At 39.3% G+C, this 16,294-nt stretch overlaps 1 protein-coding gene and 1 long non-coding RNA gene across 2 annotated transcripts; one reads left to right on the top strand and one right to left on the bottom strand.

Annotated features, from left to right (window-relative positions):
- Window positions 1–4,630: 4,630 nt before the first annotated feature.
- Window positions 4,631–5,356, bottom strand: LOC120437665. Its single transcript, XR_005611329.1, has 3 exons — window positions 5,296–5,356; window positions 5,012–5,209; window positions 4,631–4,894 (listed from the first exon to the last, which is right to left on the bottom strand). It is a non-coding gene; the product is annotated as an uncharacterized LOC120437665 (long non-coding RNA).
- Window positions 5,357–9,182: 3,826 nt separating this feature from the next.
- Window positions 9,183–15,289, top strand: LOC116328348 (low affinity immunoglobulin gamma Fc region receptor II-like). The gene is made up of 7 exons (XM_039609651.1): window positions 9,183–9,303; window positions 11,540–11,575; window positions 12,775–13,032; window positions 13,112–13,354; window positions 13,443–13,595; window positions 14,320–14,418; window positions 15,064–15,289. The coding sequence occupies exons 1-7, from the start codon at window positions 9,273–9,275 to the stop codon at window positions 15,156–15,158; spliced, it is 915 nt and encodes a 304-aa protein (XP_039465585.1). The 5' UTR covers window positions 9,183–9,272; the 3' UTR covers window positions 15,159–15,289.
- The last annotated feature ends 1,005 nt before the right edge of the window (window positions 15,290–16,294 follow it).

Here is a 16,294-nt window from a genome sequence, read left to right as displayed (position 1 = left end):
GTTAAATCAGTCTGAGGGAGAAGAAGCTCTGCTGCCTCACTAGTGTGGAGTAGAGCGGGTGGGATGGGTTGTCCACTTCAGTTTAGTGACCTCTGACCCTCAATGACTCAAACGCCTCTAAATTGTGACCAATGTCGCTTCGAACCTTTTGATCCCTTTGTTGATCCAGCTGGCTTCTCTGGCTCTGATACTTCCCCCCCAGCAGACAGCAGAGCAAACAGCAGTCGCTGCTACAGACTAGCAGAAGATCTCAAAGTGTTGCATTTTTTCAAAGCAGCTATTGGTGCTCATTCATGCGCACGGTGTGCATTGTTATCTAAGCCCTGCACTGTAGGTTGTAACGTCAGTGAGATGGCTCTGTCCCAACTTGTGTTGTATCACTGAGCAGATTCAATGCTGGGAAGCATTTAAAAGAAAAAATAACAAAAACTTATTTTCTAAATTTAACTGTTAAAATAAAAAGCAAAAGAAAAATCAAAGAAAGAGGAGAAAATAAAGAACAAAGAGACACCCTGGGGTCTGACTAACCTGCAGTTTGTGCCACTACCACCACCTCTTTTTTACCCTAATGCAGTGTTTATGGATCACCACTGGCACAGCTGGTGAATCAGGGCACAAACACACAGAGAACCACAAATATACTGGAGAGTAAACCACTTAACCTTGGATATCCTCAAACATTAGTCTCAAAAGTTTTAGAAATGTGTATCATATGATCCATAAACATAAAGTAAGATGTTCAAATGTGCAAAATGGAGACTAATTTCACTCCATAGTAAACACCAACATACAGAAATAAAGACAACAGATTAGTCAGTGTCAGGTCTTTTCAGTAGATCACTTTTAAATGTTTAGACAACTTTAGACAAAAACACACATATCAAATGTTTTTTAATAGTTTTCCAAAACCTGTACAGACGGCTCTTGTTTCAAATACAGATGAATATAAATTAATTGACTGTCAACCTGAGAGCTGACATTCAGTTGACATTCAGACGAGCTGTAAGGGCTGAAATCAAACTTTAGAACATGGAGGCAGATGTAGAACGACGATTAGTATAGATGATTACTACGAGGTGGTGAAGAGCAGTCAGTGTAACAATAAACATTTGCACAAAAAAGCTGGTCAGCTGTTGTTTGTGTCAAAATATTACAAATATAAGTATAAAAAATGCTGCTATAGTCAATACGATCAATTGCAGCAAAAGGTTGGAGATGTTACCAGCAGGGGGCAGAGAGGAGATATTTGTGAGTGCATACATTAAGTTCAGCATGCAACAACTTTGAAAAATGTTACACGTAATTAAACACAATCTGTATGAATCTTAAACAGTCAGGAGTGCAGTAGTCTCTGCGTGTGAATACATTATACAGAACAATGTAGGTTAAAACGCATAAAAGGGGAAGAAGAGACAGCAGACCTGAGATGAATTTCCTGACATCATTCAGATGAAAGAGGAGAGACCACTGAGTGTTCACAGGGTTAGTTTCACGGGGATTACTCATATACACTAACCTCAGTATCTGAAACACTGAAAATGTTTAATATGAATGTCCAGTGAGAAACTTTGGAGGTGGAGTAAAACACTTCAACTTGAATATCCTCAAACACCTCCTGCCTGGAACTGAACCTGAATGCAGTTAAAAACCTACTTCTTACAGGGCTTGTAGTCTGAAACACGCTTGATCTCTGATATATAATATAATATATTAAATGTGCTGGGAGGAGGTCCCAGGACAGACCCAGGAAACGTTGGAGAGATTATATCTCTCGGCTGGCCTGGGAACACCTTGATGTTCCCCCGGACAAGCTGGAGGAGGTGGCTGGGCAGAGGGAGGTCTGGGCTTCTCTGCTTAGGATGCTGCCCTTGCATCCTGGGTCAGGGGAAAAATGGATAAACACAGATGCATGGATTCACTGCTTCAGTCACCTGCAGAGCCAGAAATCAGAGCCAAAATGCATGTGAGGGAATCGATCAATCATAGCAGCAGACAGAAGTGGCTGTAGTCTGTCTTAAAGCAAGTGAAACAAGTTTTCACTCAGCTGTCTCCATAATGAAGGGAGGGAGTGACTCCTGTTACTTAAAGAGAGGTTTTAACAAAGCGAGAGGAAGCACTTCTTCACCAGTGTGAACACTGGATTAGATCACTGGGAGCAGTTGTTATGGAAGTTAAACCCTCTTCCTATAAGACATCTGCAAGCAACAAAATCACACTTAAAACCAACATGATGAGACTGATACATGATTAGAAATTGTGAAATAAATAAATGTTTATCCAACATGAGCGACCACGCTACCTTCACTATATTAGAGTTCAAACAGCTGTGTGTGCTGTCCAAACTTTGCTCAGTAATCACTATTAACATATTATTATTGAAAATAATGATACTGATTAATCAAGTCTGGTGAGCAGCTCTCTCTCACATGCATCATACAGCAAGGGTGCAGTATACACAACTGTCACTGATTATTGAACAAACAAACACACTTATCAAATGTTTAAATGTTCTTTTTTTATTCTAGTATACTTCCAAACATGTAACACACACAGCTGGTGTTTAATATACAGATGACTCGATGCTAAAGCAGATCATTTGAACATTTCTGGAGCAGGCTTGATATCGGTCTTCAGGGTATCCACGAACAGCATCAAGATGCAGGTCCAGATCAGGGTTTTAATAGTTTTGCAATTTTCATTAGTTTTTATTTTTATTTAGTTTTGACTTCAGATTTTCAATTTTATATCAGTTTTAATTAGTTTTTACCAATTGTTTGCTAGTTTAGTTTAGTTTTTATTTTTTTGAAAATCTTTAGTTTCAGTTTAGTTTTGATTAGTTTCAGTTATAGTTTTAGTTGTGTTTGCAATAATTAAGTGTAACAAAATCCCAGTTTCATCATATCAGTCATGCTCTTCTGCTTATCCTTGGGTATGTTGCTATTCCAGCTACCATACCCTGCACCCTGGACAGGTCGCCTGTCTGTCACAGGGTTAACACGCAGAGACAGACAACTCACATTCCCACCTATGGGTTCTTTAAATAAATAAATAAATATATATATAAATTAGGGCAGATGAACAACCGTTGATACCAGGCAACTATAAAATGTATATCTTGGCCCCAATGAGACTATTAACTCTTGCAGCACCGGGTGTTCGTAATTTTGGTTCAAGTGAATTGATAAACCTTTTGAAGGCAATTGACTCACACAGTTATGTAGATATCCCAGTCCTGTTGTCTCGGGATGCATCACGCTGCCTTGCCTGGGGTTGGCTTCTGTTTCTGGGGATGAGGGTTGAGTGTGCTCCCTTACCTTCTCCAGGTAAGCTAGGTTAGCCTTCTTGTGTGAGCTATTCAAGTGCACTTTAAGGTTGGTGGGATTTTTTTCCCTTTAGAAATGTCCCTCATAATTTGTCTCTTTCCACTACAAGACACTTGCTTTATCCAAAACACAGTCATATTCAAAGTAATCCCAAATTGGACTCTGGTGCTTTCTCCCGACTTTTCCTGACATGATTCTGCGCGTGGACGGAGCACCAACACAGACTAACGTACTGCCACCTGCTGGCATAATGAGACACAGCAAGAAAAAAACCTGGAAACTAAACTTCATTTTCACCCTTGACTATTGTATGACACGCACACATCAACGAAAACTAAACACATTTTTGCTATAAACTCAGTTAATTTTAGTTAGTTTTGTGAACACTCATTACAGTTTGTTAGTTATCCTTTTTTCGCAAAGTCTTGTTTTTATTTTTATTTCCGTTAACGAAAATGTTTTTTCACTTCTAGTTTTCGTTATTTCGTTAGTTTTCGTTAACGATAATAAGCTTGGTCCAGATGTTTCTGCTGTGATGTAAAAATGCTCTCACTTGCCACGCAGGTTAAATATGTGGTGCTTAGCACTGTTGCCTCACAGAAGGAAGGTTGTGCATTTAACTTCACCATCATGCCACGGCCTCTCTGTGTGGAGTTTGCATGTGTCTGTGTGGGTTCTCTCTGGGCACTCTGGCTCCCTCCTCTGGTCTAAAGACATGCAGTTAATGGAGTTAGGTCAACTGGTGAATATAAATTACCCATAGGTGTGAATAGTTGTCTGTGTCTGTGTTGGCACTTTGACAGACTGGCAAGGGTGTACCCCGCCTCCCACCCTGGTAGCTGGGATAGGCTGCAGCCATCCTTACAATCCTGACAAGGATGAGTGGAAGAGAATGGATGGATGGATTAAAATATGTTTATGTGAGATTTAATTCATCTGAATTTTCAGTTTATGAAGATTAACTTTGATCTTGGTGAAACAGATTTGCCCTGGAAAAAATGAAACACTGAAATAAACCTGAGAGGTGAGGGTGGGGGATCCCCATGGTGTTGGTTTTGCACACAGAAAAGCACAGGCGTCAAACTCCAGGCGTCGAGAGCCGGTGTCCTGCAGGTTTTAGATCTCACCCTGGGTCAACACACCTGATTCAAAGGATTAGTTCATTACTAGGCCTCTGGAAAACTTGAAGACTGTGTTGGATCAAGGACACATCTAAAACGTGCAGGACACTGGTCCTCGAGCCCTGGAGTTCCCCACCCCTGCAGAAAACAGTCATAGAGCAGGGGTGGGGAACTCCACGCCTCGAGTGCTGTTGTTTGTGTGTTTTGAGGGCTTTATGTGATATATTTAGGCAAAGTTTGCTTTTAACCTGGTAAATAGAGGTTTTGTTGGAAGTGGCTGTGTAGTTGTGACTTTGTGTATAAAGTTTTAGGAGACATCATTTTAAGAAACGAGTCTCTGCAATCGAGAGAAACAGTAATAATAATGTTATTGATAAAAATGTCCTCATAGACGGTGAAAATGCATGATGGCACTGGTGATGTTGTCTCATCCAGCTCCTTCTTGTTTATCTGAAACAAACCACAATTTTTTTAAAATTATTTAAGAAATTAAACATTCAAGAAAATTTTGAACTGTGGTAAACATAAAGTTTAAAACAACGTAAAATCCGGAAGTCTGAATCTCACCTTTGAGTTTACTGTAACCGTGTCATCTCAGCATTGCAGCACAGACTGATGCAACAGTCAGCAAGACAGGAAGAAGACCAGGAACGAATGATGCAGAGGACGATGTAAGTGAAAGTCCAGATGTAGGTGGAAGTGTGTATATAGGGGGAGGTGTGGATGTAGGTGGAGTTGTGAATGTAGGTGTGGTGGTGTGTTCCCCTAAAATAAAGCAAACACAGTCATTAAGTTCTCGTCACATTGTGAATGTTGAAAGCTGCAGAAACACAGACAGGTGAGTGTGTCACCTGTGACAGTGATCCAGCTGGATGGAGACTCTCCATGACCGCTGATGTCACACTTGTAGAGGCCTTCATCAGACCTGGAAACATGCTGGATGGTCATGTGACCTGTAGGCTGCTTCCTGATGAGGGAGCCATCTTTATAGAAAGCAGCTGGGAGGTTGGAGGGAGTGGTCTTTGTTTTACAGAGCAGAGTGACGTCATCTCCCTCCATCACAGGGAGGACAGGACTCTGCAGGATCACTGATCCACCTCAACACAGAGACAAACTACAGCATTTCATCCATTTACACACAGCTTCATCAACACTAACTCCACACACTCAGCTTACCAGTGACTGTCAGGTTAACCATGTTACTGATGGGACCCTCTCTGGACTCACACCAGTAAACCCCACTGTCCAATGGGATGATGTGGCTGAAGTTACAGGAAGAACCAGCAGCGTCTGCCCAGTCTTCACACTCAGCTCTGGTGTCTCTGCTTGTGTTTCTCCTCAGAGTCCATCCAGCAGAGCTGTCGTCCTCCTCACAGCTCAGAGACACAACGTCTCCTTCAAAGAACTGAGAGCTGCTGGGACTTACAGTCAGACGAGCTGTGGCTGAAATGAAACCATAGAACTTGTGGGCAGATGTTGTTTCAACAGGATGTAGAAGAGCACTGTAGGAATGAACATCTGCACAAAAAATCTTAACCTGCAGTAAAATAAACTGAAAATAATGACTAAGCACATTTAATGTAAACATTTATCCACACTCAGCGACAACTTCTCTTCCAGCAGAGATTTAACACAACATTCAATCAGTAATGATTTATCTGAGTGTTAGCTACAGAGGTAAGAGGTAAAGAAAACCTAGAAAGAAATGAACTCTTTATGGCAAAGAACAAAAACAACACAAGCAACATAATGACTCATCTACACGTCAGAACGGGATGTGTGTGTTTGTCCACACACATACACAGTTCTGTTTCCCCCTCTGTGTGTTTGTATTTCTGAAGGTGGGCACTGAGAAACTCTGGAGGCGTGCTGTAATCCGCTGATCCAATCAGTCAGTCAGAAACAGTGTTTCATGTTTCCTCTGTTATTTTTTTCCACCGGATGAATGGAAACAAGCCACCATTTGGCTGGTCTGAGCCCACTCCTGCCTACAGATACATCTATCTATATAAAAGATGGATGTGCAGTACTATGCAAAAGTCTTGAGCCAGCCCTCATTTCTTTATATTTTACTTACAATTTACTTTCTTAGAATTTATTAAAGTGGTCTTCTGAAAAATGTCTTTCAAAGTTTTTCTTTGGACACCTGCTGCTTTTCCATTTATTTTCAGTCCAGTCCTTTTACCAGACCATTTACAGTCAGATGTTCTTTTTCTTTTTCTGTTTTTTGTTTTAACCACTTAACACTGATCTATGAATCACTTGAGCATAAAGAGTCACCTGACTTAAGGGACGAATTAATATTGTCCACACTTAAAAGACATCTTAGACAATTTGTTAGCAGCATGTTTAAATTTAATTCTAAAGAAATTCCAAATGTAACTGTTTCATATACATAAAATAGGATTTTGCAATGACACAGTGTGAAATTGGACCAACGGAGAACAAAAAAAGAAGCAGCGGGCCTAAAAAAACCTCTGCAGGAGATGAACAGTGTTTGAAAATCACATACTTAATAAATGTGAGCAGTAAAGAAAAGATGCAGAAAAGACCTGATACAGGACCTCAGTGATTCATCAGGCCCTTCAGTTCATCTAAATCAATAAATCAGCAGAAAAAGCCAAACAGGCAAACAAAGGTCTGAGTGTTCTGTAACTTATGCCACCACCAACACCTCTTTAACATCCTAAAACCGTCTTTCTTGAAAGCACTGCTATTACAGTTACTTTAACAGTGACAGATGCCAGCTACAGTAAACATTCACCCTTTACTCAGACAAACACACCATTCAAAGGCTGCCCACATATTGACTTTTGTCTTTAACCCTTTCATGCATTAATTATGACAACCTCAATCAGTTTTTTTATTCTTCTTTAATGATTTTGAACTTAATTTTTTAAACATGTACTTTTCAAAGAGTTTTTTTACATGTTCACTTAGGTGGACAACTGCTGTTATGGCGAACCGCTTCACTCACCTGAAGACCCAGAAATCAGAGTGAAAATCAGGATGAATATGAGAGGATCCATGAAGGACAGGAGCAAAGATGAGCAGCTGTGGTCCACCGCGACATGAAGGACAATAAAGTTAAAAGACTTAACACTTTAAAGAACTGAAAGAATGCCTTTTGTATTTCAAACAAGGATTTTCAGTTCTCCAGAGCAAGAGGAAGAGAAATTTCTGAGAGCACTTTTAAGATGTAACGTGTCTAAGATGTAAAGTTCCTCCTAGTCTACGTGCACGTTTGACATGTGGGAATCTGAGAGATTAAAGTCGACGTGTCAACTTACAAACACAACTACAGTTAACTGCAGCGTCACATTCAGCATGCAGAACACAGCAGGAACACCACAGCGTGCCAAAATATTACACATATTTTAGATTAGATGATCCTTAACATGCTGATTTTTATTCATTTCACTACGACTTGACTAAAAATCGTAAATGATTTTACTTTTAAAAAAAACAAAAAAAAACAACAACAACAAAGACTGCAAATGTTTTATACACTCCCTGGCCACTTCATTAGGTTCATCTGCTCCACTGCTCGTTAATGCAAATATCTAATTTTCTGCATTTTTCTGCATTTTCTTGCAGATTTTGGGCCCCTTAGTGCCAGCTGTGCATCATTTAAAGGACATGAGCTACCTGAGTATTACTGCTGACATAGTCCATCAGACCACCATAGTGATGGATAATGGACCTCAGAACATGTCAATGAGTTCAGTGCACTCAAATCACCTCCGACTTTAATCTAATTGGGATGTGGTGGAACACAGGGGATGTGCAGCCAATAAATCTGGAGCAAATGTGTGATGCTATCATGTCAATATGGACCAAAATCTCAGAGGAATGGTTACAGCCCAGTATTAGCGGGGGATGAATAATAAAATATGTAGGTGTGTAAAGTCATACAATAGTGGTCATGAGAGTGTGCTGAGACAAAACACCTTCATGTTGTCAGACCTTTTGTACTTCACGCGTGATACAGTTTACATTCTGCTTTGAGAAGGTCTCACAATAAGCTCTGCATCTAGGTTTGATTCACAGTCAGTATGTCATGATCTTTATATGATGTCAAGCCACCGACAAGACTTTTTGTTTGAGCTGACAAGAAGGCGCACATATTTTCTGACTTGGCAATGTCACATTGATTCTCATTTTGCACATATATGTTAGCTTCAGATTAAAATTATAACCCATCTCCAGTTTTGTTTCCAGCTGCAGCTGATATTTAAATCCTCTAAGACTGATCTGAAGCAAGCAACAGACTTACAGGTTCTCAACTTGAGATGTTTTACAGATTTCTGAAGAGAAGATGCTTCAAATGCAGGAAAAATGCACTTCAAAAGCCCGGGCCGGCAGTTTAACACATTCATACAGCACACATGCTGCAGTCTGTGGTGTGAATGGCTCCTAACGTCTGGCTTACCAGCAGAGACTCAAAGCTCAGAGGAAACGCACAGGAAATGATCACAGAGTGTGATTATGTCACACGATTATTTTATTCAGTGTTGTATTTTTATATGTTTTCAGCTGTAGAAAGATGCTCTAAAAGTAAAGTTAACATGTAAGTAAGAGTAAGAGTTCTTTATGAGGGCAGAGTTTCATTCAAAACCAGACCAGACAAAAGCATTTTGTAGTTAGGTTTCACTCTCACTTCGTCACGCGTTCGGGTGGTCTCTGTGCTGAGAAACTGAGCCACGTCAGATGTTTTTCCTTTTTCCTTTACAGCTGACAGAAAACCACAGACACTTACACAGAAGTAGGACACTGTTTTTGGGGGTGTGTGTAACTGAAACAAATGCGCAAATAAAGATGTGAAACAATGCCGAGAACATCGCTCCTGCTGCCGCTCTGTAAGTACAGCTTTTCCAAATATGAAATAATAGAAATGGGAGCATTAATGGAAACACGAAAGGTCACAGGAACAAGTGTTATGTGGGCAGATTGAACGATCAGACAAATGAGTGAAATCCTGTTTGATGCTGAAAAATAGCAGCTTTTAAATCAAAGTTTTGTAATGTAATACTGTACACTCAACTCGCAAAATGTGAGAAATATAAAGTGAAACAGGGTTTTCCTTTATATTTGACACTGTTTCACTTTAATGGAGAGAGAGAATATCAACCAAAGGGTAAGACATTTCTCTTAGTTTGTCACTGGGTTTGTACAAAGATTTGGCTTCCTGCTCTCTACACAAACTCCAAATGCTTTTGGTTTCTTGGATGCTTCTTCTTCAGCTTCCTCCACAGATTTTCTTCAGGACTGAGGTCTGGAAACCGCTTCATGACACTCCATGACATTAATGTGCTTCTGCTTTAGCGGCTCCTTTTTTGCCTTTGCAGTATGTTCTTGGTCATTGTCATGCAGCCATAACCCATCTTCATTTTTCGGGCTGATGGAAGGAGGTTCAGTGCCTACATTCATTGGCCCCTCAGTGGAAACAAGTCAACCTGTACCTTCAGCAGCAAAAACAGCCTCAAACAATAATGTTAATGTCAGGATGGTGTTCTTTGTTTCGTCTGACCACAGGACTTTCTCCGAAGTCTTCCAACAGTCATTCAGATGCTTACTGGCAAACTTACTGGCTTGATTGATTTATATGTGTGAGCCAGAAATCTGGCTGTGTTTTAGGAGATACGTACTTATTTCACTCAGGGACATGAAAATCAATATATTACTTTTATGTAATATTAGAATTTTACATAAAAGTAATAGTATTACTTTTATTGCATTTATTTTCAACTGCATATATAAAGTGCTGTGAGAAAGCATTTGTTCCCTTATTTTAATATTAGTCAAAGATAACCTGAGTACATACAGAATACAGTTTTTAAATGATGAATCATTTATTATGGGATAAAAGCTTTCCAAACCTACCTCACCCCCCTGATGTCCACAAAGCTGTCAATGAGTTGTTCACATCACTGTGAGGGAATTTTGTCCCAATCTCCGTTGCCATGTTATTTTAATTTAGCCACACCGGTGGGATTTCGAGCATGAATGGCCTGTTTAAGGTGATACCAAAAGCATCTCAATCTGATTTAAGTGCAGATTTTGACTTGGCCACTCCAAAACCTTCAGTTTACTTCATTAGGAAGTGGACTTGATGTTGTATTTTGGATTTTTGTCCTGCTGCATAACATAAGTGTGCTTGAGCTTCAGGGCACAAACCGATGGACGGTGTTTCTGCTTCAGGATTTTCTGGTTTTGAGCAGAATTCACAGTTCAGTCACTGTAAATCGTCATGAAGTTCTTTTCATTCAGCAGTGGTTTTTACCTTGGAACTTTTACGTGGCTGCCATTTTTGCCCAATCTCGTTCTAATTGTTGAATTATGAACTTTGACCTTTACTTATGGAAGGGAGCCCTGCAGTTCTTTAGATGTCGTTCTGGGTTCTGACCTCCTGGATGAGTCATCAGTGCAGTCTAGGATCAATTTTGGTGCGCCGGCCACTCCTGGGAAGGTTCACCACTGTTCCAAATTTTCTCTTTTTGTGGATAATGGTTCTCGCTGTGGTTCACTGGGGACACAAAGCCATAGAAATGGCTTTGGAACCCTTTCCAGACTGATAGATGCCAATGATTTTGTTTCTTATCTGTTTTTTTTTTAGATGGTAGCATCATGCGTTCTTTTTTTAGATCTTTCAGCTTGCTTCACTTTGTCAGGCAGGCTCAATTTAAGTCATTTCTTGATTCAACATGTCTGGCAGTAACCAGGCCTGGGTGTGGCTGGTCATATCAAACCCATATTGACTTTTTCTCACAAAGCCAGGTAGGTTTGTATGATTTTGTCCTTAATAGATGAAATCATCAATGAAAATTACAAGTTATTTTGTATTTTCCCAGGTTATTTTTGTCCAGTATTAAATTTTGCATGAGGATCTGAAACACGTGTAACTAATATGCAAAAAAAAAAGACAAAGGCAAGAAAAAAAGAAAATTAGGAAAGAGGCAAATACTTACCAGCATTAAAGCATTTTGTCGGCTCAGTGTAATAACAGCACTCCACTGTCTCAGTCATCTCAAGAAGACAAGAGTTGCTTGTTTCCTTTTTGAACCTAACACCAACCCGTGTGTCTTTTCTCCTCAGTGCTGACTTCGCTGCTGTGTTGCAGACCCTCCCGAGGTTGGTACATTTTCAAAATACTTGAATATATCACACTGGAATTTTATTTTTCTCTGCAACATTTTTTCACTGTGGCTTTAGCCATCAGTGGTTTGTTTGCTCACTGGTTTCATTATTACTCACACCATCATGAACGGTTGCACTCTGTAGCACCACGCAGAGACTTTTAGCTCTTATTAAGAATCATTTATAAAAATCAGAATTATTTTTATTGCAGTTTTTTATTTCACGCGACTTGACTTCAGTTCTGTGTCTTGCCATCAGTGCACATCTGTCCATTGGTACGTTTGCCTTCTTCTTACAGGTGGCATATTTAACTTCCCTCATTTACTTCCTGCTCATATTAAACATGGCTAAAGCTTCTTATTAATGAGATCAGTGTATGTATAAGTAATCCCTGTGAGCCAACAGCTCAGGCTTCAGAGTGCAATAAACACTAGTTTAAAACGTTTTCTCTACTCTTGGATATTTATGATGTCAGAGCGATAATATAGTCACCTGGGTACAGAAACTCACCTGCTGGTCCATGAACCTGACCTTCTGTTTACCACTCAGGAGAACGATGACTTAGGAGCTAGAACATCTTCATTCATAATTGTACTGTGTAAAGGACAAATTTAGGGACTGCACCAAGACCCAGGATCAGATACAATGAGTTGTGAGCTGTGCAAAACTAATCTACCAAATAAGAAAAACAATAAAGATCGTCAGTTCCACTTTTAGAAGAAAAAAAGGCCACAGAGGTCACATGGTTGTAATGTGAATCCCATTAGGTGGATTGTTTATAGTTGTCCCTGGTCATTTTGTTTATGTTTTATAGTTATGTGTCTCTATGTTGTTGTTTAGTCTCTCTGTGGTAGTTTTGTTTTATTTATTGTTTTTGTTTAAATGTGTTGTTTCCTGTAACTAAGCCCTATCATTCTTAAAAAAATAATAAAAACCAGTTGTAGGACCTCCTCATCTGAGGTTGAGGTGGCTGAAAATTGCAGAAAAACAGCAACAGCACTCAGGCTGAAGCAGCCTGTAAATTATCTTTCTTTTAAAAGATTTTTCAATTTGGATGCATAGAAGGGTAACAGCGATAAAAGCCATCACTTTATGTGTGCTTTAACTGAGATCAGCTGAGATGACTAATTGATCTGCCTGAACTAGGACTATGCTCAGTGTTCGGATGTCTTCTTATCATGTTTTCCTCACAGCTCGTCTGACTGTGAGTCCCAGCAGCTCTCAGTTCTTTAAAGGAGACTTTGTGTCTCTGAGCTGTGAGGAGGACGACAGCTCTGCTGGATGGACTCTGAGGAGAAATATAAGCAGAAGCACACTTCACAATGACAGTTGGAGAGAAGATGCTGGTTCTTTCTGTAACATCAGCTACGTCGATGAATGGGACAGTGGAGTTTACTGGTGTGAGTCCAGAGAGGGCACCATCAGTAACATGGTTAACCTGACAGTCACTGGTAAGCTGAGTGTGTGGAGTTAGTGTTGATGAAGCTGTGTGTAAATGGATGAAATGCTGTAGTTTGTCTCTGTGTTGAGGTGGATCAGTGATCCTGCAGAGTCCTGTCCTCCCTGTGATGGAGGGAGATGACGTCACTCTGATATGCGAAGAAAAGAATTCCTCCAACCTCCCAGCTGCTTTCTATAAAGATGGCTCCCTCATTGGGAAAGAGCCTACAGGTCACATGACCATCCAGGATGTTTCCAGGTCTGATGAAGGCCTCTACAAGTGTGACATCAGCGGTCATGGAGAGTCTCCATCCAGCTGGATCACTGTCACAGGTGACACACTTAGACTGTGTTTGTGTATTCAGTATTCAAACATTCAGTGTATGAATATAACCTAATGATTTTCTTTGGTGTTATTTAGAAAATCCCACCACTCCAGCTCCACCTGCATCCACCCCTCCACCTGCGTTACCTCCTCTACTTCCTGTGTTGGTCTTTGGATCAGTCTGTCTTTTGTTTCTGCTGGTGTTACTGGTTCTACTGATGAGGGACTGTGTCTGCAGAAAACTTGAAGGTGAGACTCAAACTTCTGGATTTTGCATGTATGGCTTAATTTTGCTAAATAGTTTGTACATTTAAAAAATTTATTATATATTTTTTTTGTGTCTACATTGTACGTGCATGTTGTCACATTACAGCTCAAACACTATGGTGTAAATTCCCAGCATTTATCATGTTTGGAATCTACAGTGTTATTTTCACTACCTGAAAACATTCACTGCTTCCTTACCCTGTTTCATATGTAGGTTACAGTAAATGCCTTTTTAACAACATATCCCTCATTTAGAAGAAACACATGGTTGCTGTTAGCAACTTACAAAATTAGTTAGTGGTTGTGTTATGAAGTGTTACTTTTATCATCATGAAATATTACTCTGTGACCTCTAGGTATGGTTAGGTACTAATACTTGCTGTGAATGTTACATTATTACAACTTATTATATTACAGTTTATCCTAATGTCCATTTTCACTTTGTTACCATTTGCAGTTCAGTCAGTTTTTATAGACTCTCCTTCTTACTTTAGGATTATTAATTGTTTCAAAAAGTTAAATATGTTTACTGAAAACTAAACCCTAAATTTAGAAGACACCAGTGCTACATGGTAGATTAGGGTTCTTCTAAATTGAAGGCTCTATTATAAAGTGCTAATATTATCATTTGATTCTTTTAGTTACATTTATTATGAAAGGTCCACTCTGACTTTTTTCAATTATATTTTACTTCACTTTGGTTCAGCTGATCAAGAAGCTGGAGAAGATGCCATCACAGATGACACCACGTACAGCGAAATCAAAATAGCACAAGAGCCTCAGCAACCAGTGAGAGAGGCCAGAGGTAGTATTGTTTTTGTTTGTCAACTTCTAGGGAATCTTTTGATACCTCTGTGAGGAGCAATGCTTGTTTTAATAAATCTTGAAAAATCAGATGTGGTCATTGTACACATCTGTCCTGAGGATAAGGTTAGTAACACAGTAAAAACAGATCCTAAGTGTTTGGTGCTCAGTGTGAGATTTTTGGATAAGTTAAGCAAACTAATGCATTATGTCAGCATGGGTGCTGCACAGATGCCCATTTCCTCTGCAGTATTCTACATATTATAAATCATTAATCATAGGGAATGTCTACATATTTTAAAATACCACAAAATCAAGGAAACATAACAACATCTTTAAAAAGAAAATAATAATGCTAATGTTATAATAATGATTGAAGGTATTCTGAATCTTTTTAAAAAAAAGTTTCTTAGTTATGTGTGGAGGGAAACGTGATGAAGTGAAACAAGGAAACCAGCATTTATTATTGTGAGGCCACAGAGGTCAGAGGTCACTATAATTCCTGAATCTGCACCTTAGATTGTCATGTGGGAGTATCAGGAGCTCTTCTGCCCTTAAACAATACAGATTTGTGTTGCAAAGGTTGAATTCATTTTTCTACAACTGTGTTTCATGTTGTTTGAATTGTGTGTGTCTTTGTGATCAGAGACGCCATCAAAGCCAGAGGTCATCTACTCTTCAGTGAAGAAGTTCACCTGTCCAACCACAGACGACCAGGACATCAGACCGGAGTGCATTTAATTCACCTCGAGTTACTCTTAGCTGTAACTTCACTCTAATTTATATATTTTAATTGTAGTTTGTGTTTGTTTGAATGTGCAGTTGTTCCTGCAGCAGAAATCTGGTTTCTCTGCAGGATCAATAAAGTCTTCTTCTCACTTGCTGATTTTCTTGTGTGCCTCTGTGGGTTTTATCAGGTCATCTGATGTGATGAATCTGAGCTGCTCCTGTTTTGTTGTGGCAGGCTGATAATGATCTTGAGTGATGGTAGCAAAGATTAAAGATAAACAAAACCACAACTGTGGATTATAATGAGCGCGCACATCAGTGAGTGGCTGTAAATTTAACACCAGAAAGTTTCAGTTCAGTGTTTGTGTGTATGTGTCTACTTAACCCTGAAACCAACATAGAGGAAATGATGCGTCAACTGTTTCATATTTCAATTTGTGTGTAACTTTTAACAAAAAAAGTGAACATATAATGATTATTTTTTAAATTTTTCATCTTTTCAAACTTTAAGTGCGATTTTGACAAAATTATAATTGTATTAATCCAAATATTCAGACCAACAAAGAGCAGATTAAAGCTGTAGCTGACAGTAGGAAATCATATTTGCTGTGTTTTAAATGTTCGTCCTCCAGGGAGACGTTTACAGTCGTTCACTCGGCAGTCTGACATGAAAACAGAGACCTGAGGTGTTTCGGTCTCTGACAAATATCAAAAGTGACTCAGACTGGAGTTCTGGATCTCATCAACTCTAATTCTGCTGCCATCTATTGGTAAACCTGGTGTATTACAACACAGCTGCAACTTTATGCCAAATGAAGACACTTGGACATTACTTTAAAACATCGAAATTATTGTAAATCATCATGACAACAGGACATTAGTTGTTAGCAATTAATATATTAATGATCCATATTAAAATATTTACAAATAATTAAGATTTTTTTACTGTTGTGAACTTCAGAAATCACTCAGATGTTTAATTTACTTTTTAATGAGTGTGAAGCAAAAACAAAACTACAAAGTTTCTTGTCTCCAAAGCATGACTCGCTCACAGTCACTGCTGTGAGTGTGAATCAGAGGAAAACTGTTCACTTTGGATCAAAGTGTTATATAAATGCAACCAGCAGGCGGCAGCACAGCTTCAGTTT

Source organism: Oreochromis aureus, linkage group 3 (assembly GCF_013358895.1).
Source record: "Oreochromis aureus strain Israel breed Guangdong linkage group 3, ZZ_aureus, whole genome shotgun sequence".
NCBI lineage: Eukaryota > Metazoa > Chordata > Actinopteri > Cichliformes > Cichlidae > Oreochromis > Oreochromis aureus.
This window is presented reverse-complemented; position numbering and strand designations above follow the sequence as displayed.

Coding starts and splice junctions, on each gene's coding strand:
- LOC116328348 (XM_039609651.1), top strand. CDS start 9,273: ATGCCGAGAACATCGCTCCTGCTGCCGCTCT. Junction 13,033..13,111: donor GGTTAACCTGACAGTCACTG/GTAAGCTGAGTG, acceptor CTCTGTGTTGAG/GTGGATCAGTGATCCTGCAG. Junction 13,596..14,319: donor TGTCTGCAGAAAACTTGAAG/GTGAGACTCAAA, acceptor ACTTTGGTTCAG/CTGATCAAGAAGCTGGAGAA.